The sequence below is a fragment of the Aethalodelphis obliquidens genome, unplaced genomic scaffold (genome assembly GCF_003676395.1).
Source record: "Aethalodelphis obliquidens isolate GAN/ISIS:26980383/991018 unplaced genomic scaffold, ASM367639v1 scaffold1, whole genome shotgun sequence".
Lineage (NCBI taxonomy): Eukaryota > Metazoa > Chordata > Mammalia > Artiodactyla > Delphinidae > Aethalodelphis > Aethalodelphis obliquidens.
In genome coordinates, this window is record NW_020837945.1 from 93,381,308 (window position 1) to 93,398,035 (window position 16,728).

At 41.1% G+C, this 16,728-nt stretch overlaps 1 protein-coding gene across 1 annotated transcript in view; it reads left to right on the forward strand.

The window, feature by feature from the left end:
• SPATA16 (spermatogenesis associated 16) overlaps positions 1–16,728 on the forward strand; it is a 226,556-nt gene that overhangs the window by 192,646 nt on the left and 17,182 nt on the right. Inside the window, exon 9 of the mRNA XM_027111622.1 lies at positions 964–1,047. Coding sequence (XP_026967423.1) covers positions 964–1,047 — 84 coding nt within the window. The remainder of the gene's footprint in view (positions 1–963; positions 1,048–16,728) is intronic.

A 16,728-nucleotide genomic window follows, 5' to 3' on the forward strand; every position in this document is an offset into this window, starting at 1 on the left:
ATATGTGCAAGCCAAATATTTAAAAATCATGTCTCTTGCAAGGGTTCATCCCCTTAAGTAACAGATTTTACTTTCCAGCTTCCAAGCATAGGTTAACCTAGATACAAATCCTCGAAACACCTTTTATGATGCTATATAAACAGTGACTACTCAGTAGAAGAGTTCTGAGTGACTCAGCTCTCTACCCTCCTGCTTAAGCTCTGCAATATCTAAAGAACAGAAAGATTATCTAAGGGTTCATAATGTTTGACGCCATGGTGAACTGAGCTGGTATATGTTCATTTTCAGAGAACTTTCTTTTTTAGCTTTGAGTATCACATGGCTTCATGTGGCCTCATTACTTTGCAGCCACATATAAAGTGTGTGTATAGGATTATTTTAAAATGGAAGATGGCAGTTCGGGGCAAAGGAGAGAATGTTTTAAACTTGCCTTTGAAATGGAACCTTAAAAAGTAATCCTGGTTATTTTGAAATTTTAGAAAAGAAAAGCATAGTAAAAGAACATAAATGAGCTAGATCCTTTAAGAGGCAATAAAACAACACAATTTTAGTATGGTCCTCTGGTGAGCTTTTGCATGATGCCTAGAATTATGATACATTAGCCTCAGGAGAAAATATTAAAATGTGTTCATGTACTACATGCCATTCCCTGAGAGAATTAACTACCGCCTTCATTCTTTACAACCCAAATCCGTTTTTACAAAACATCAACACTTACTACATTAAAATCTATATGTTTTCTACAGATTTTCAAGAATCTTTCCATTGTTTCAGTATTTTATATCTGCAATAATACTTGGTAATGACTGAAGCAGAGATGAGGTGGCAGTGTTCATTGTCGTAAAGTTGAGTAATAAAATCATCAGCGTACAAATGATTTTTTAATTAGGTTTTAATCTGTGTATTTAGAGAAGTGATTTCTGTGTGAATTCCACCCTGATAATTTTTATCTTGGTGCCACAGCTGCAGTCACTAATGGCAGATGCTATGGACACCCTTGAAGGAAGGAGAAACGATAAAGAACGTGTGTGGAATACAATTCAAAAGGTAAAACTTTCAGCTGAAGGAAAAAGACATATTATTCTCAAAGAAAATGTCCATCTTGGGTCAAATCTGTTTAAAAGATAAAAAGAAAAGGAAATTCCTGGGGTTGCTTTATTGGTTGTTTTCTTTTTAAAATAAAGGCAGCTCTCTCCCTGGAAGTGTAACCAAAATCAAATATGGATTTATTTAATCTGTTTCCTAAGGTCTGCTGCTTTTCTGACTGTGGTCATATGCTTTTATGGGTCTCTTATCACGCTCATTTTCATATTGTATTTTCATTATCTGCTCCTTCATTATTGGTTATTATAGATATTTTTAAAGCCCTTTCATCAATGTTTTAGTTTGCTCCCCAACCCTTTCTCCCATAATGGCCACTTGAGGAATAATGGCTACATTTCAGGGAACTACAAATGAACTAGCACATTGATGTTTGGGGTGAAGGAGTAACAGACGGGTTGTTAGAAGTAGAACATCCCTTCATTGGTTACCTGAGTTATGCAAAACAAGCACTGAGATGCACCTGGCCCCAGCTACTCGGGAGACTTGTGTGATATCACGGGCCCCTCTGGCAATGCAGGAAGGAGTAAGTAGTGTTGGGTCTCCAGTCCAGCTAAAGGTGATAAATTCTGGTCAATCTACTCCCCACTCAGTCTCCTCCAATCACGGTAAGAACCCACAAAGGGAGAACTGGTGCCAGGAGATGTGAGAAGAGCAAACCAAAGAAGACTTCAGTTTAAGAGGTGAAGTCAGCCATGAGGGACTCCAATGCATCTGCAGAAATGTGTGTCTTCTGTAATCAATTCAGAGGTCCTATGATAAATGCATAGAACAGAAATCAACTGAGCTCAGCAAATATTGGTTGGATATCTACTGTGCCTGAAAGAACACTGTATGTTAAGGATATTGTGCTAGACAAGACAAACACAGCCCCTGCCTATATGGACCTACCCATCTATGAAAGAAGACAGTTATTAAACAGCTACTTATAAGTTTACTAACTATTATATTTAAAAAGTGGATGTTCAATGATCTGTGGGAACAAAGACAGGAATATAATCTGGTCTGAGAGATCAGAGAATCCATCTCTGAGAAAGTGATACTTATAAAACATTTAAAGGACAGTAGTAGTTATCCAGATGAAAAGGGAGATTTCTACACAGAGGAATAAGTTTGTACCAAGAATGCTAAGAAAGCATGGCAAATTCAAAAACTGACAAAGGAACGAGGAACGTATTTCAAAATGAAGTGCAGAGGCAGAAGAAGTCAAATCACAGAAGGTCTTAAAAATTACGTTAAGGATTTGGTCCTAAAAACTATGTTTGGGGAAGTATTAATATTTATCTGATAAATATTTTTGAGACATCACTAGGGCTGTACTGGGAAAACAGATCGGGGCTACAGAAATTTGGGGAGGTCAGTTATAAGGAGGTGACTTGATGTACAGTGGTGGGCACAGAGATGGAGAGAAGCAGACAGATGTAAGAAATATTCAGGAAGCAAATATACAGGCCTTATTCACTGATTGCATATGGGAGTTTAGAAAAAAGAAAAGGTTAGAATGATGCCCAGACATTGGGCTTGAGCCACTAGGCAGGGAATAGGAAGAGGTTCGCTGGTGCAAAGGAAGGAAATACTTCAATGAAGCAGCTTTGGGCTGAGAACATAAACTCTTTCAGAGTCCACAGAAACCACACCAGGTATTTGAAAGGGAACTTAATATACAGAATGGTTAACTGTGTATGAAACAGGTAACTGAAAAGGAAAACAATAATTCGTTACCAAGGAAGCAATAAAAGGAAACAGCTACCACCCCCTAGGGCTGGAGAATCAAAGAGAAGAGGTTGCAATTACTAAAACTTAGAAACTTGGAGCAGGGACCTGGCTGGGCCAAAACTCAGATCTCCTACTAGGAGGTGCTATTTAGCTGGTGCTAGTGTCCCTGAACTTGGAGGAGAGGGCGTGAAGGGCTGAGACTTAGACTTCTGAGGAATGGGCACTAACTCACTAGTGCTGATGGGGAGTGAAAGAAGGCAGTTTTAATGGGCGTAATCTGGCAACTTTTGGAAAAACCAAATTCCACTGCTACTACAGAAAAGAATGTATGTTTCTGGAGCAAAGAAACTTTGCTGAATAGATGCTCACGGGAACTCCAAGCAGACAGGAAGTCCGCAGCAAATAACCAGGAAGCAGCAAGTCCCTCCTTTCTCCTTGGGTTTTACAGTGTCCCTCTATCGACCCCTATTGATGGAGACAAAGAGCTGGCAAAACAGAAATGGGGTTTCCAGAGTTCCAGTCCCAGCATCAAGGAGCTAATTACAGAAGGGTGGGTTTGGAGTTAAGAGACAATAGGCTAATAACTAGGCCAAAAGTGCACTGAGCTTAGGGTGCCGGCAAGATATCCAAGGTGAAGTACAGGAGTCTGGAGATCTGAATAGAAAATTGAATAGAGATAGAGTTTTCTAAGTCATTGGCAAATTGGTGGTAACTGAAATCATTTGAGTGGATGACATGGCAGAGAAAGCGTATAAGAAGAAGAGAGGTTTGGGGAGCACATTTCAAACTTAGGAGGAGACTAAGAAGGAATGGCAAGACGAACTGGAGCTAGAGGTAAACGAAATCCAATGCTCATGAGAGTCAAGTGATAACATTAAATATTTCTGCTGACTATAGAAATAATTGTTTAGCACAGGGGGTAGCAAACTACAGTTCACAGGTCAAAACCAACCAACCACTTATTTTTGTAAATAGAGTTTACTGCACACAGCCATGCCATTCACTTAAGTATCATCTATGTCACCTTGGCCAAGTTGAGTAGTTGCCACAAAGACCATATAACTCACGAAGCCTAAAATACCTACTATCTGACCCTACACAAAAAGTCTGCTGTACCCTTATACCCTGCTTTAAAGCATTATCCCTCCCAGAAATATTTGCGTTTGTACAGTAAATATTTATAGTTGCAAATCCAAGAGAGAACAGAATAGTCCAATTATGAAATTCCAAGGACTAGCCAAACAGGTGGAAGAGTGATTGACATTCGTCTATACCTGTCTGCATCTTGTAGACAACCACCAGTTTCACCTCACCCTACACTAGTGTTCTGACGTCCACATTCATAGGAGCATTTAGCCCACAGCTTCCCGCTTTGCCCTTACTGCAGTTATCTATTGCTGTGTTAAAAATCATTCCAAATATAGTGGTTTAGAACGACAACGTTATCTCTCACAGTTCTATGTGTTGACTAGACTTAGCCAGGTGGTTCTTGCTCAGTGTCTCTCATGCAGTTCAATCTCGTGGCTTCTGTGCCTGGGACTGGAGGAGTCACCTGAAGGCTAAAATGGACTGGACTCCAAGATGGCTCACACATGTGGTGACAGCTGATACTAGTCACCTGAGACACTGACTGGAGTGCCTAAATGTGGCTTCTCCACGTGAATTAGGCTTTAAACAGCACAATAGCTGGGTTCCAAGAGGAAGTATCTCGAGAGAAAGGGAAGTATTTAAAAACCACCAGTCTCTAAAAGGCTAGGCCCAGAACTGGCATAGCAACTGCCACCCTATTCTATCGGTCAAAGCAGTCACAGGCCAGCCCAGAATCAGGGGATTGGAGAAACAGATTCCAATTCTGCAAGGAGGAGTGCTATGTGCATTTGTGGAAAGAATGAAATGATAGCATCCATCTTGGAGATAAGCTTTAGCAGTAGAGCCATGGATCAGGGCCCCGGGCTGGAAAACATACCTGCAAGCAAGCAGGAGTCAGGAGAATAGTCAAGTCAAGGCCTCTGAGACTGGAACACATCAGAGCCACTCAACCCAACCACTGGGTATCTAGAAAGACTTACTGGTGAGCAGCCAATCTTTCCAAATTAAAAGCCCTTAGCTTTCTAAATGGAAGCTCCTGAGAGGTCTTTAGGAAGATGTGAATGGGAAGGAACGCGGTGCCAAATTTTTCCCCAGGGCTTTTAATTTGGTCCGTGTGACTCTACAGAGCATGATCCTATCACTTTCAGACGATTCCGGTAGCAAGTAAGTAATTTCCTTTTACTGCTACAGAGTTCATCTGCGTGTGCAGGAAAAAAAATAATAATTTTTAAAAAAGCTAATTGTACAAGCTACACTGTGTTCTGAGCCCACTAGAAGTTGATATCAGCATCACCACCTCTGAGATCTGTTATCTGTAATAGAAACAGCTGTTGTACCTAATGAAAACACTTGAAATTTTCATCTGAAGCAGAATTACAGCAGCACCTCCTAGTTCCACGGAGTTAAAGGGTCTGTCAGAATCCCCATTACCTAACACAATTTTCAGGGCTCCACTTCGTTACAGGTCTATAAAAAGACTGTCAAGATGAAGCCTGATTCGTGAGGGCTGACCTCCTGTCTATATTTTGTTATCTTTGAGATTTCTCTAAGAACCCGGAAAGAGAAAGAATGAGAAAATTCTGGGCTTTTTTCCTGATTCACCAGAACTAAAATACTGTGTATTCTTTATAGAGTTTTAGGAAAGTGGCTCTTGTTTTTGTATGGCTTTACAGAGTATTGGCTTTCCAGTAATTAATTCCAGAAAGATATATGTATGTTGGTTTAGCTGTGCGAATACAAAAATAAGCAGATTGTGTCCAAAAAAAAGGGTAAATTTTCTTGTGTTGGAAAGTCCCATGCCATGACAGGACTCTTTAAATAAATCACACTTTGCTTAGTTTTAGTCTGTAACAAAAATACCTGAGAAAACACACCCCTCTGAATATCCCACAGGTCCTGTAGGCACACTGCTCATTCCTGCATTCAGTGATTGGGGCAGACACTGTCCTAGATGCTGGAGATACAGCAATGAAAAAGCAGTGCCCTCATGATGTGTGCATTCTGCTAGAGAAAAGTAGGCAATAAACTACCTAAAGAAATATGGAATATAAGTAATAAATGCCATGGCTGGAGAAAGCAGGAAAGGAAAATGGAAAGTACAAGATAACTGCAATAGAATACTCAGGGCAGGATTCACCAAGGTGATAACTGAACAAATATCTGAAAGAAATGCAAACCATGCAAATCTCTGGTGAGAAGCATTCCAAGTAAAGGAAACAGCAAACTCAAAACCTTGAGACTGGAAGGTGCCTGGTACATACAAGGATCTGCAAGGAGGGCAAGGTGACTGGAGTAGAATGACACGAGTAATACGAGATGAAGTGAGAAAGCAGAGGAGGTAATGTTTTGTCAAACAGAAAAACAAAAAACACTCTAAGCTGCTGAGGTGAGAAGACATGGAAGGGGGCAACGGTGGAATCAGGAAGACCAGTTAGGAGGTTACTGCAATGATACCAGAGAGTAGTAACGATGGCTGGAACCCAAGGTTGCGTGGCTTGAACCTTGAACCTAGATAGTGGCAGTGGATATGAGAAGTGGTCTGATTCTGTCTTCTATCCATAAGAAGAACAAAGACTTATTTACAGGGAGGCTAGTACAGTAAAAAGCACTCTGAACTAGCGATTCAAAGACTGGGTCTGTCACAAATTAGCTCAGAAGCCACATCCTTTCTCTAGGCCTCAGTTTTTTCATCTGTAAAAATAAAGATATTGAGCTAGAAGATTCAAAATCCCCTCCCAGCTCTGAATAAATGGGTCCTTTGAAAGCCAGATCATCAAAATGCAAGAAGAGTTAATGTTTACTGAGCTCTTAATATGGGTCAACACTCTCCTATTCACTTTACATACAGCAACTCACTAACCCTCACATAAGGTAAAAGGTATAATTTATTAAACAGAGAAGTTTACCAGTTTTCCTAAAGTCACACAGCCAGTAAGTGGTAGAACCAGGACTTGATCTGGCCTTAGAGCCTAATCTCTTTCTTGATAGAAGCCCAAGCTTTGTGCAACCTGAAAAAGCCCGACTGACCACCATTTTTATATATGGCTGAGCGTTCAGATGTGAAGCCAAATGGGGAATTATGATGGCCTCCAATCAAAGTGGAATCTGGCCATAAACTAGCCCAGTGTGTCTGTCTTCAATTCTCAAAATAAAGTTCTTTCAATCTGAGCCAAAGAAGTCACTAAGGAATTTTCGGTTTAGTCTACCTTTGTGATCTGCCCATATAGGATCCTCCTCCTCTGTACCTTAGTTTTCCATCTCTAACCAGAAAGAATGCAGAGCTTCAATCTACAAAATCTTGACCATGAATTCAGCTCCCACTTGTGGGACCTTGGGCAAGTCACAGCCTACTGAGAAATACAGTGTGTTCATACCCTTACCACCTACAGAGCCTATGATTCTGTGTTACTTAGCATTGAATCCTAAGGCCCATTATGAACTAAGCCTGAAGAGAAATAGAAAAAGGAATCTTTAGAAAAAGGAGTCTTTTAAAAAAACGTGCCAACTGTTAAGTTGGAACATTCTTATTTCTTCTCACCAGAGACTCAGTTTAGAGAAACATTTAAGCAACACTGTCTACAACTCAGAAGACAAAGCTGCTGGCTCTTAATTTACAAAGTCTAAATTTCACACTGCAAAGATCAGAATTTAATCTGGTATGACATAAAATATTGTCTTATTCTGATCCGCCTCTAGATCTCTGATTTGAGACTAAATAAAGAGAAATAAAACTTTGTTACTTTACAAGTAGTGAGAGAAATACTTCAGCATCTAATCATTATCCTATGAATTTTCATGAGAAGAAATGCTACCTTACAATTTCTTCAAATATTAAAATATAACACAGTACATCATAATCTTTAATGAGTCCAATGAATGGAGTTAAGGTAGATATCTTTAAACCATCCATATGAACTCATTCAAAATGATTTAGCTTTGGGGGTTCCTTTATCTCTTGAAATCTTAACTTATAAATCATACTCATCTTCACTGTCATACAGGAATGACATTCATTGATATAGTAATTTGGTCTTTTAAGATAAAAATGGGATAGAATTGTATGTCACTTAACAACTGTGTTCTGTGCAAGGCTGTTGACATAGGCAGAGCAAGAAGCGGAGAGTGCAAATTCAGAGATGGGCTGGGATAGTTGGTTGAAGACGAAAGAACAAATTGGAACATTTTATTTACTTTCCACATCAGCATTCAAACCTGAGTCCTTCCAGGAGCTCCGCTGAGAGAGATTGCCCATGTGGCACTATCATTCATCAGCCAGTCGTCTGGGCTGACTAATATGCGGTTGGGGGCTGCAGTTGTGTCTCTGACAGTGCTGCTGTCTTTTCAAAGATTCAGCAACCGCACCACTCATCTGCAAAGCAGTTTGTCCAGCAATCAGGCTTTTCCTGTGTGTCTTGTTCTTTAAGGAGTCTCCACAGATTTATTGCAATTTGATTGTGAATCTTCTCAGCTTCTGGTTTTGGGTTTCCTCGTTAGCATATCCCCAAATTCCTTTAGAGCGTGTGCTCCGAGCACTGCTAAGCAGTTCCGTCCGTGGCATAGTGCAGATCATCGTGCACAGAAACCAAAGTGCTCTTGTTGCTGACCAGGCTGAGGGGAAGGGGCAGGGAAGCAAGGCCCAAGGGGCTAAGAGGACAGGTGCCGGGATAAACCACTGAGGTTCCAGGGACGAATGAGTCTGTGCCAGTAGGCTTCTAAGTCGGCAATCGTAGTGGAGGAGCCACCGGCCAAAGCCCTGGCAGATCCTCCTGACTGAGGTCAGAGGCTGAGCCCTGGGGCTGTCAGACCTGGAGGGAGGACCTCATCCTCACATGGACAGCAAAGCCACGTCTAGCCTGGCGAGCGGAGAAAGCCAAGAGCCTTGGTTTTGGCCATGGCCACTGTGCAACACCCCAAACAGATGCTGAATTTCAATCACCATCTAAACCAAACAATATCTTTCTCCTCCAACTTAAAGGAAAAAAATATGTGGTTAATTTGTTAACCATTTTCAACAGCTGCGTTTGCTAATTACTCACTTTCCACCTGTACTTGGCCTCTCCTCCAAAACTGGGAGTACCTCTTTTATATACTTTGTTGGCTGAAATTATTCTAAAACTTTGATGATTTGGCAGGAAATTTCTGCAGCAGAAGCATTTCTGTGCAGGAGTCGGATCTAGCATGGCCCTCAACTAGGGAGCATGAATCCAGGAGCTGTGTCTTTTTACCAGGAGCTATCAAGGGGCAGACAAAACTAATCAGCCATTTATTAGGTGCTCATATACTTAATAAAATACTGTGATATCCAACAAATTATCAGACTCTGTTAGTCTGAAGTTTGCTTTTGAATAGCTATCACAATGGAAACATGCTATAGAAAAATTTATTTCAGGTAAATAATTAAGTTAATTGATAAAAAATTAATAATGTGATGACAAATATCATCAGTGATGACTACTGATCTCTTAGTATATGCCAAGCACTTCAAGAAGTTATCACAGAGACTTCCCTGGTGGCGCAGTGGCTGAGAGTCCACCTGCCAATGCAGGGGACACGGGTTCGAGCCCTGGTCCGGGAGGATCCCACATGCCGCAGAGCAACTGAGCCTGTGCGCCACAGCTGCTGAGCCTGTGCTCTAGAGTCCACGAGTCACAACTGCTGAGCCCGTGTGCCACAACTACTGAAGCCCACGCACCTAGAGCCCCGTGCTCTGCAACAGGAGGGCTCCCCCCGCCACCCCGCAATGAGAAGTCTGCACACCACACCGAGTAGCCCCTGCTCGCCACAACTAGAGGGAGCCCGTGCGCAGCAATGAGTACCCAATGCAGCCAAAAATTAATATAAAAAAAATTTTTTTTAATTATCACATTTAATGACTGCAACAATCCTATGAGAGATATGTCATTATCTCTCCTTTGAAAGAGGAGGAAAAGAGCTTCATAGAATTAACAAGGAAACAAGCCTACATTTGTTAGGGACAGCATTTGGTTTTGAATCAGGTTTGTTTGGGTCAAAGTCTCTGTTCCTAGTCATTAGCTAGAACACTTATAGTAAACCAAATGCAGCTACTAAAAGTCAATGGCACAAAGAACATTGCCTGACCCAAGCTCAGTTTCTGTAAGACAACAAAAGAGACGATCTTTGAGTCAGCTTTTCAGCAGTGAGTGGGATAGGAGCATTGCAGGCATCTGTTCTTCTCTAGATCACAGCTCACAGACCCAGCTGGCGACTTACCCAGACTGTTTTACAGCAGCTGCCTGACCAAATCTGAACGCTGGCACCCACTATCCGCTGGATCATGCTACTCTTACTGTCCTCCTTCACCACCTCTCCCTTTATAGACATATCTGTTTAGGGTGCTTTGAGAGGTCACCATTTTCCTTCTTCCTGCAACATCAGCACCCCAAGAAAACAGCTTGCAAGTCTCGTTATTCCTGTAATATATTTACTGTTGCTCCAAGGGTCACTTTCTGGTGAGGTATCTGAATAAGTATTTTGAAATGCACCAGGATCTCAATGAAAACATAATTTCAGAGGCTGTAACCCCTCCACACCTTACCTCACAGCCCAGAGGCCTTGTGGCCAGGACTGCACAGCACACTGTTTACTCCTCCACTTCCAGGAACCCCTCCCTGCCTGTCCTACTAGGGAGCTAATAATATAGGGAGGTGACTAAAACAGAAATTGGAAATGCTCAGATGACTCCAAACCTATCAGTGTTTGTCTCTCTGTAAAGGCTTTTCAAAATGAATCTTTCAGAAGTTCAGTGAAATATTCTGGGGCAAGGGAGGGGAGCATATATCTCAACTTCATTTTGAACTGAAGAGTTTGCTGTTCATTCTAAAAGTTACTTTCTCTAAATTACCTAATATCTCTTTTGCTTGGCAGCCCAGCACTTACTGCATGTATTTTACACATTAAGTTTTGCAACCCTTTATAATTCTAGAGAATAACAAAATATCAGCTTATACCACTTGGCAGTTAAATGAACAATAGGACATCTTCTCATTCTGTATTGAAAGTGAGATTAATACAGAGTGCAGAGCAACTGGCTTGTCACTCCTTCAGTCATTTATAGTGTACTCATTATATCTTTCATCTTTTGGAGAAGGGTAAAAATAAAAGTACCTTTACACGCAGCCCTAAAGGAAGGTATGGGGTCATTTATTATTCCGATTATGACTTTCTTAAAATGGTGCATGGGGAGAAGGGAACAAGACTGTAATCAAAAACACATACAAATGCCATAAGCACCAACACGCCCATATCTCTTAGCATCATTAAAACTAGATGTGTAGGGCTTCCCTGGTGGCGCAGTGGTTGAGAGTCCGCCTGCCGATGCAGGGGACACGGGTTTGTGCCCCGGTCCGGGAAGATCCTACATGCCGCGGAGCGGCTGGGCCCGTGAACCATGGCCGCTGAGCTTGCGCGTCCGGAGCCTGTGCTCCGCAACGGGAGAGGCCACAACAGTGAGAGGCCCGCGTACAGCAAAAAAAAAAAAAAACTGGATGTGTAAAACATATGTGTACTCTGCTAATATGGCTTTCTGCTGGAGAAGAGATTCTGGAGAAGAACATGAGGTGGCTGGTGAAAAGATGCATATGGACCAATGTTAGAGATCCTAACCCAGAGATAGGATAAAGTTAGGCTTCTTTCTTACTGAATTGAAAGGAATTCGAGAAGCTTTAAACTTCCCAATACCTCTTATGGAGAGGAGACCCCCTTCAGCTTCATTGATTCACTTCATCATACTGATGATGATTTTCAGAAGCAACTCGGAAAACAGATACAAGAAATAAAAGTACATCTCCCTGAGGAACAGAGGTCAGAAATCATTTTTTTAAAGCCGTGACAGAGGGCTTCCACTTTCAGGAATATGGAGGAGACATGCTTTTCCCTATTCCTCACATTAAGTGAAACCTTGGACATTATATACAAATATAAGACTCTGAAAGGTGGAATGAAAAGGGAAATGACCGAGAGACATGGGGACCTGAGCAATAACATGGTGATGAGTTCATTGGATTTTTATTTATTTATTTATTTATTTTGCCTCATACATTCCACACTTCTTGATGACGAAACCCGGTAACCCAGAAACACTAACATGTGCAGACACACACACACAAAAAACCAACAAAATCCAGCTCCCTCCAGCCAAAGGACAAGGAAAAAGGCAGCCTAGCAAGACAGAAAGCTCTTAGGCAATAATCATCCTACTCCAGCCAAACACCACAGAAAAAAGATGGTGATCCAACCCCAGCCATGTCAGCAAAGCCCAAGTGAGGAGTTAGACTTCTTCCCTCACTGGGCTATAATGTGTCTCAACCTTCCCACCTGAAAAGGGTGGTGTCAAAGAAACTAAATAGGGAGCCTAGATATTCGTCCCCACTGGGTGTGGTGTCAGGGGAGGCCTAGTAGACGGTCAGGATTTTCACCACCCACCAACAATCATGAGCCTGCCTCCTCGATGTGATGTCAGTGGAGGTCACATGGGGAGCAGTGATGAGGTACTGCTGGAGAGGTATCAGTGGAAACCTAGTGAGGAGCTTGAATGCTCATGCCAAGCCAGAAGTAATGAGGAACCCCTCCCTCAAGTGTCAATGGAGGCTGAGTGTTGAACCTGAACTTCTATCCCCACCTGGCAGTAATGAGGCAACGTCCCTCCCACCTCTTGCCACAGCAGTGTCAGAAAATCCAGCTAAAGCAGAAGGCTTAAATAAGATCCAGACTCTCATAACGTTAATACCCCAAATGTCCAGATTTCAATCAAAGCTCACGCATCATACCAAGAAACAGGAAGATTTCAAACTGAATAATAAAAGACAATCAATCGATGCTAACACAAAGATGTTAGAGCTATTATAATTATCTGACAAAGATTTTAAAGCAGCCACCATAAAAATGTTCTAATGAGCAATTAGAGACATCTTAAAACAAATTTTAAAATATGACATCAGACTATACTACAAAGCTATAGTAATCAAAATGGTATGGTACTGGAACAAAAATAGACACATAGATCAATGGAACAGAAAAGAGAGCCCATAAATAAACCCACACACTTATGATCAATTAATCTATGACAAAGGAGGCAAGAATATACAATGGGGAATAGAAAGTCTCTTCAGTAAGTGGTGCTGGGGGTCCCCGTGGCAGAGAGCAGGGTGAGAGGCCAACTGTGGCCTTCACCCCAGGCCCTCCAGGCCCCCTGGCCTTGGGGCCAGCAGGTGAGCTGGGTGTCTGGGGACAGGCTGAGGGCTGTGTCCCATGGAGCCCCAGAACCCTCACCACGGCCACCCACCAGCTGGGCCCAGGCCTTGAGGCAGCGGTGAACCCCTCCCCACATCCCCGCCTCTGCGACCTCATGGCGACAACATCTCCATGGGTCGCAGTCCACAGAGGCTTCAGCAAGTGAAGGATATGCACACTGCCATTCAGGCTTGTCAGCTCCCCCATCTCAGCTGTCCTCTGCTTCCTGCATCTCTCCAGTCTCCTAAATAACCACCACCACTTGCCCTAGAAATGGGATCTGGGCTTGGACCCAGCTGATTTGATTTGAGCTTTAAGCTCCCAAGTCCTCCGGCCTATCAGCCACCCCTGAGAGACTGAGGTTGACACCCAAGGAGACACCCATTCCACATCCCTGGTATGATGTCTAAGGAGCTACTATCTGAATTTGGAGTCAAGACTACCCTCACCCTTGACTCACATGTTCCTCAATGTGTCTGGCACAGAGAGCCAGCCACTGTTCTAAAGATGACTTCCTTTTATTAATCTTCCTTTGAGAGCAAGAGGCTAATAAGAGAAGGAACTTGCAGAGCACTCTTCTAAAGAGTCAGAAAGAAACAAGAACACAGCCGGAAAAAATCGGGACTTAATAAATAACAAGCAAAGGAAATCATCAACAAACAAAAAAAGAACCTACAGAATGGGAGAAAATATTTGCAAACAATGGAACCAACAAGTGGTTAATTTCCAAAATATATAGACAGCTCATACAGCTCAATATCAAAAAAACAAGCAACCCAATCCAAAATTGGGCAGAAAATCTAAATAGACATTTCTCCAAAGAAGACATGCAGATGGCCAATAGGCACATGAAATGATGCTCAACATCGCTAATTATTAGAAAATGCAAATGAAAACTGCAATGATGTACCACGTCACACCGGTCAGAATGGCCATCATCAAACAGTCTATAAATAATAAATGCTGGAGAGGGTGTGGAGAAGTGGGAACCCTCCTACACTGCTGGTGGGAATGTAAATTGGTGCAGCCACTAGGGAGAACAGTATGGAGGCTCCTTAAGCAACTAAAAACAGAATTAACATATGATCCAGCAATCCTACTTCTGAGCATATATCTGGAGAAAACCATACTTCAAAGAGACGCATGCACCCCAATGTTCACTGCAGTACTATTATCAATAGCCAAGACATGGTAGTGACCTAAGCGTCCATCAATAGATGAATGGATAAAGATGTGGCGGAGATATATATATATATATATATATATATATCCACAATGGAATATTACTCAGCCATGCCGCTTTCAGCAGCATGGATGGACCTAGCGATTATCATAATAAGTGAAGTAAGTCAGATGGAGAAAGTCAAATATCATATGATATCACTTACATAAGGACTCTAAAACAATGATACCAATGAACTCATTTACAAGACAAATAGACTCACAGACAGAAAACAAACATATGTTTACTAAATAGAAAGGAGAGGGGAGGGATAAATTAGGAGTTTGGGATTAAAATGTACACACTACTGGGCTTCCCTGGGGGTGCAGTGGTTGAGAGTCCGCCTGCCAATGCAGGGGACACAGGTTCGTGCCCCAGTCCGGGAAGATCCCACATGCCACGGAGCGGCTAGGCCCGTGAGCCATGGCCACTGAGCCTGCGCGTCCGGAGCCTGTGCTCCGCAACGGGAGAGGCCACAACAGTGAGAGGCCCACGTACCATAAAAAAAATAAAATAAAAAAAAAATAAAATAAAATAAAATATACACACTACTATATATAAAATAGATAACCAATAAGAACCTACTGTATAGCACAAAGAACTATACTCAGTATCTTGTAATAAGCTATAATGGAAAAGAATCTGAAAGTTATACATATATATGTACAACTGAATCACTTTGCTTTACATCTGAAACTAACACAACATTGTAAATCAGCTATATTTCAATAAAAATTTAAAAAATAATTTTTAAAAAGTGGTTCTGGGAAAACTGGAACAGCTACATGTGAAACAATGTAATTAGAACATTTTCTCACACAATATACAAAAATAAACTCAAAACAGATTAAAGACCTAAATATAAGACTGGAAAGCACAAATCTTCTAGAAGAAAACATAGGCAGAATATTCTCTGACATAAATTGTAGCAATATTTTTTTGGATCTGTCTCCTAAGCCAAAGGAAGCAAAAGCAAAACTAAACAAATGGGACCTAGTTAAACTTAAAAGCTTTTGCACAGCAAAGGAAACCATCAACAAAACAAAAAGGCAACCTACTGAATAAGTGAAACATATTTGCAAATAATATAACTGATAACAGGTTAATATCCAAAATATATAAACAGATCATACAACTTAATATAAAAAAATACCTGATTAAGAAATGGGCAGAAGACATGAATAGACATTTTCCAAAGAAGACATACAGATGGCCAACAAGTACATGGAAAGATGCTCAACATCACTAATCATCAGGGAAATGCAAATCAAAACCACAATGAGATATCACTTCACACCTGTCAGAATGTTATTTGTGTTCTTTTTGAACACAAATATGTGTTCAGTGTTGGTGAGGTGTGGAGAAAAGGGGACCCTTGTACACTGTTGGTGAGAATGTAAACTGGTGCAACCACTATGGAAAACAGTATGGAAGTTCCTCAAAAAACTAAAAGTAGAACTGCTATATGATACAGCAATTCCATTCTTCTGGGTATAGATCCCAAAAAACAAAAACACTAATTTGAAAAGATACATGCATCCCAATGTTCATAGCAGCATTATTTACAATAGCCAAGATATGGAAGCAACCTAAATGCCCATCAACAGATGAATAGATAAGAAAGATATGGGGGGGGTGTGTGTGTGTGCGCGCGTGTTTGTGTGTATAAATATATACACAAACAATGGAATACCACTCAGCCATCAAAAAGAATGAAATTTTGCCATTTACAATAACGTGGATGGACCTAGAGAGTATTATGCTTAGTGAAATGTCAGAGAAAGACAAATAGTCTGATATCATTTATATGTGGAATCTAAAACACAAAACAAATGAATATAACAAAAAAGAAACAAACTCATAGAAAACATACTAGAGGAAAGGGGGGAGGGGCAGATAGAGGTAGGGGATTAAGGGGTACAAACTACTACGTATAAAATAAGCTACAATGATATATTGTACAGCACAGGGAATATAGCTAATAGTTTATAGTATAAATGAAGTATAATCCATAATTACAAACTACTATATTGTATACCTGAGACTAATATAATATTGTAAATCAACTATACCTCAATAAAAAAAATAGAGAATCTCAGCAAAGAAACAGAAGACTTAAGAAGAACCAAATAGAAATTTTAGAACTGCAAAATACAATAACCAAAATAAGAAACTCAATGGAGGGGCTCAACATCAGAATGAAGGGGAAAGAGGAAAGAATCAATGAATTGACGATAAGACAGTATAAATTATCCAATTGGAACAACAGAGAAAATCGACTGAAAAAAAAAAAAAAAAGAAAAGATCCTCAAGGAGCTGTGAGTCTAAAACAAAAAATCTAATATTCATGT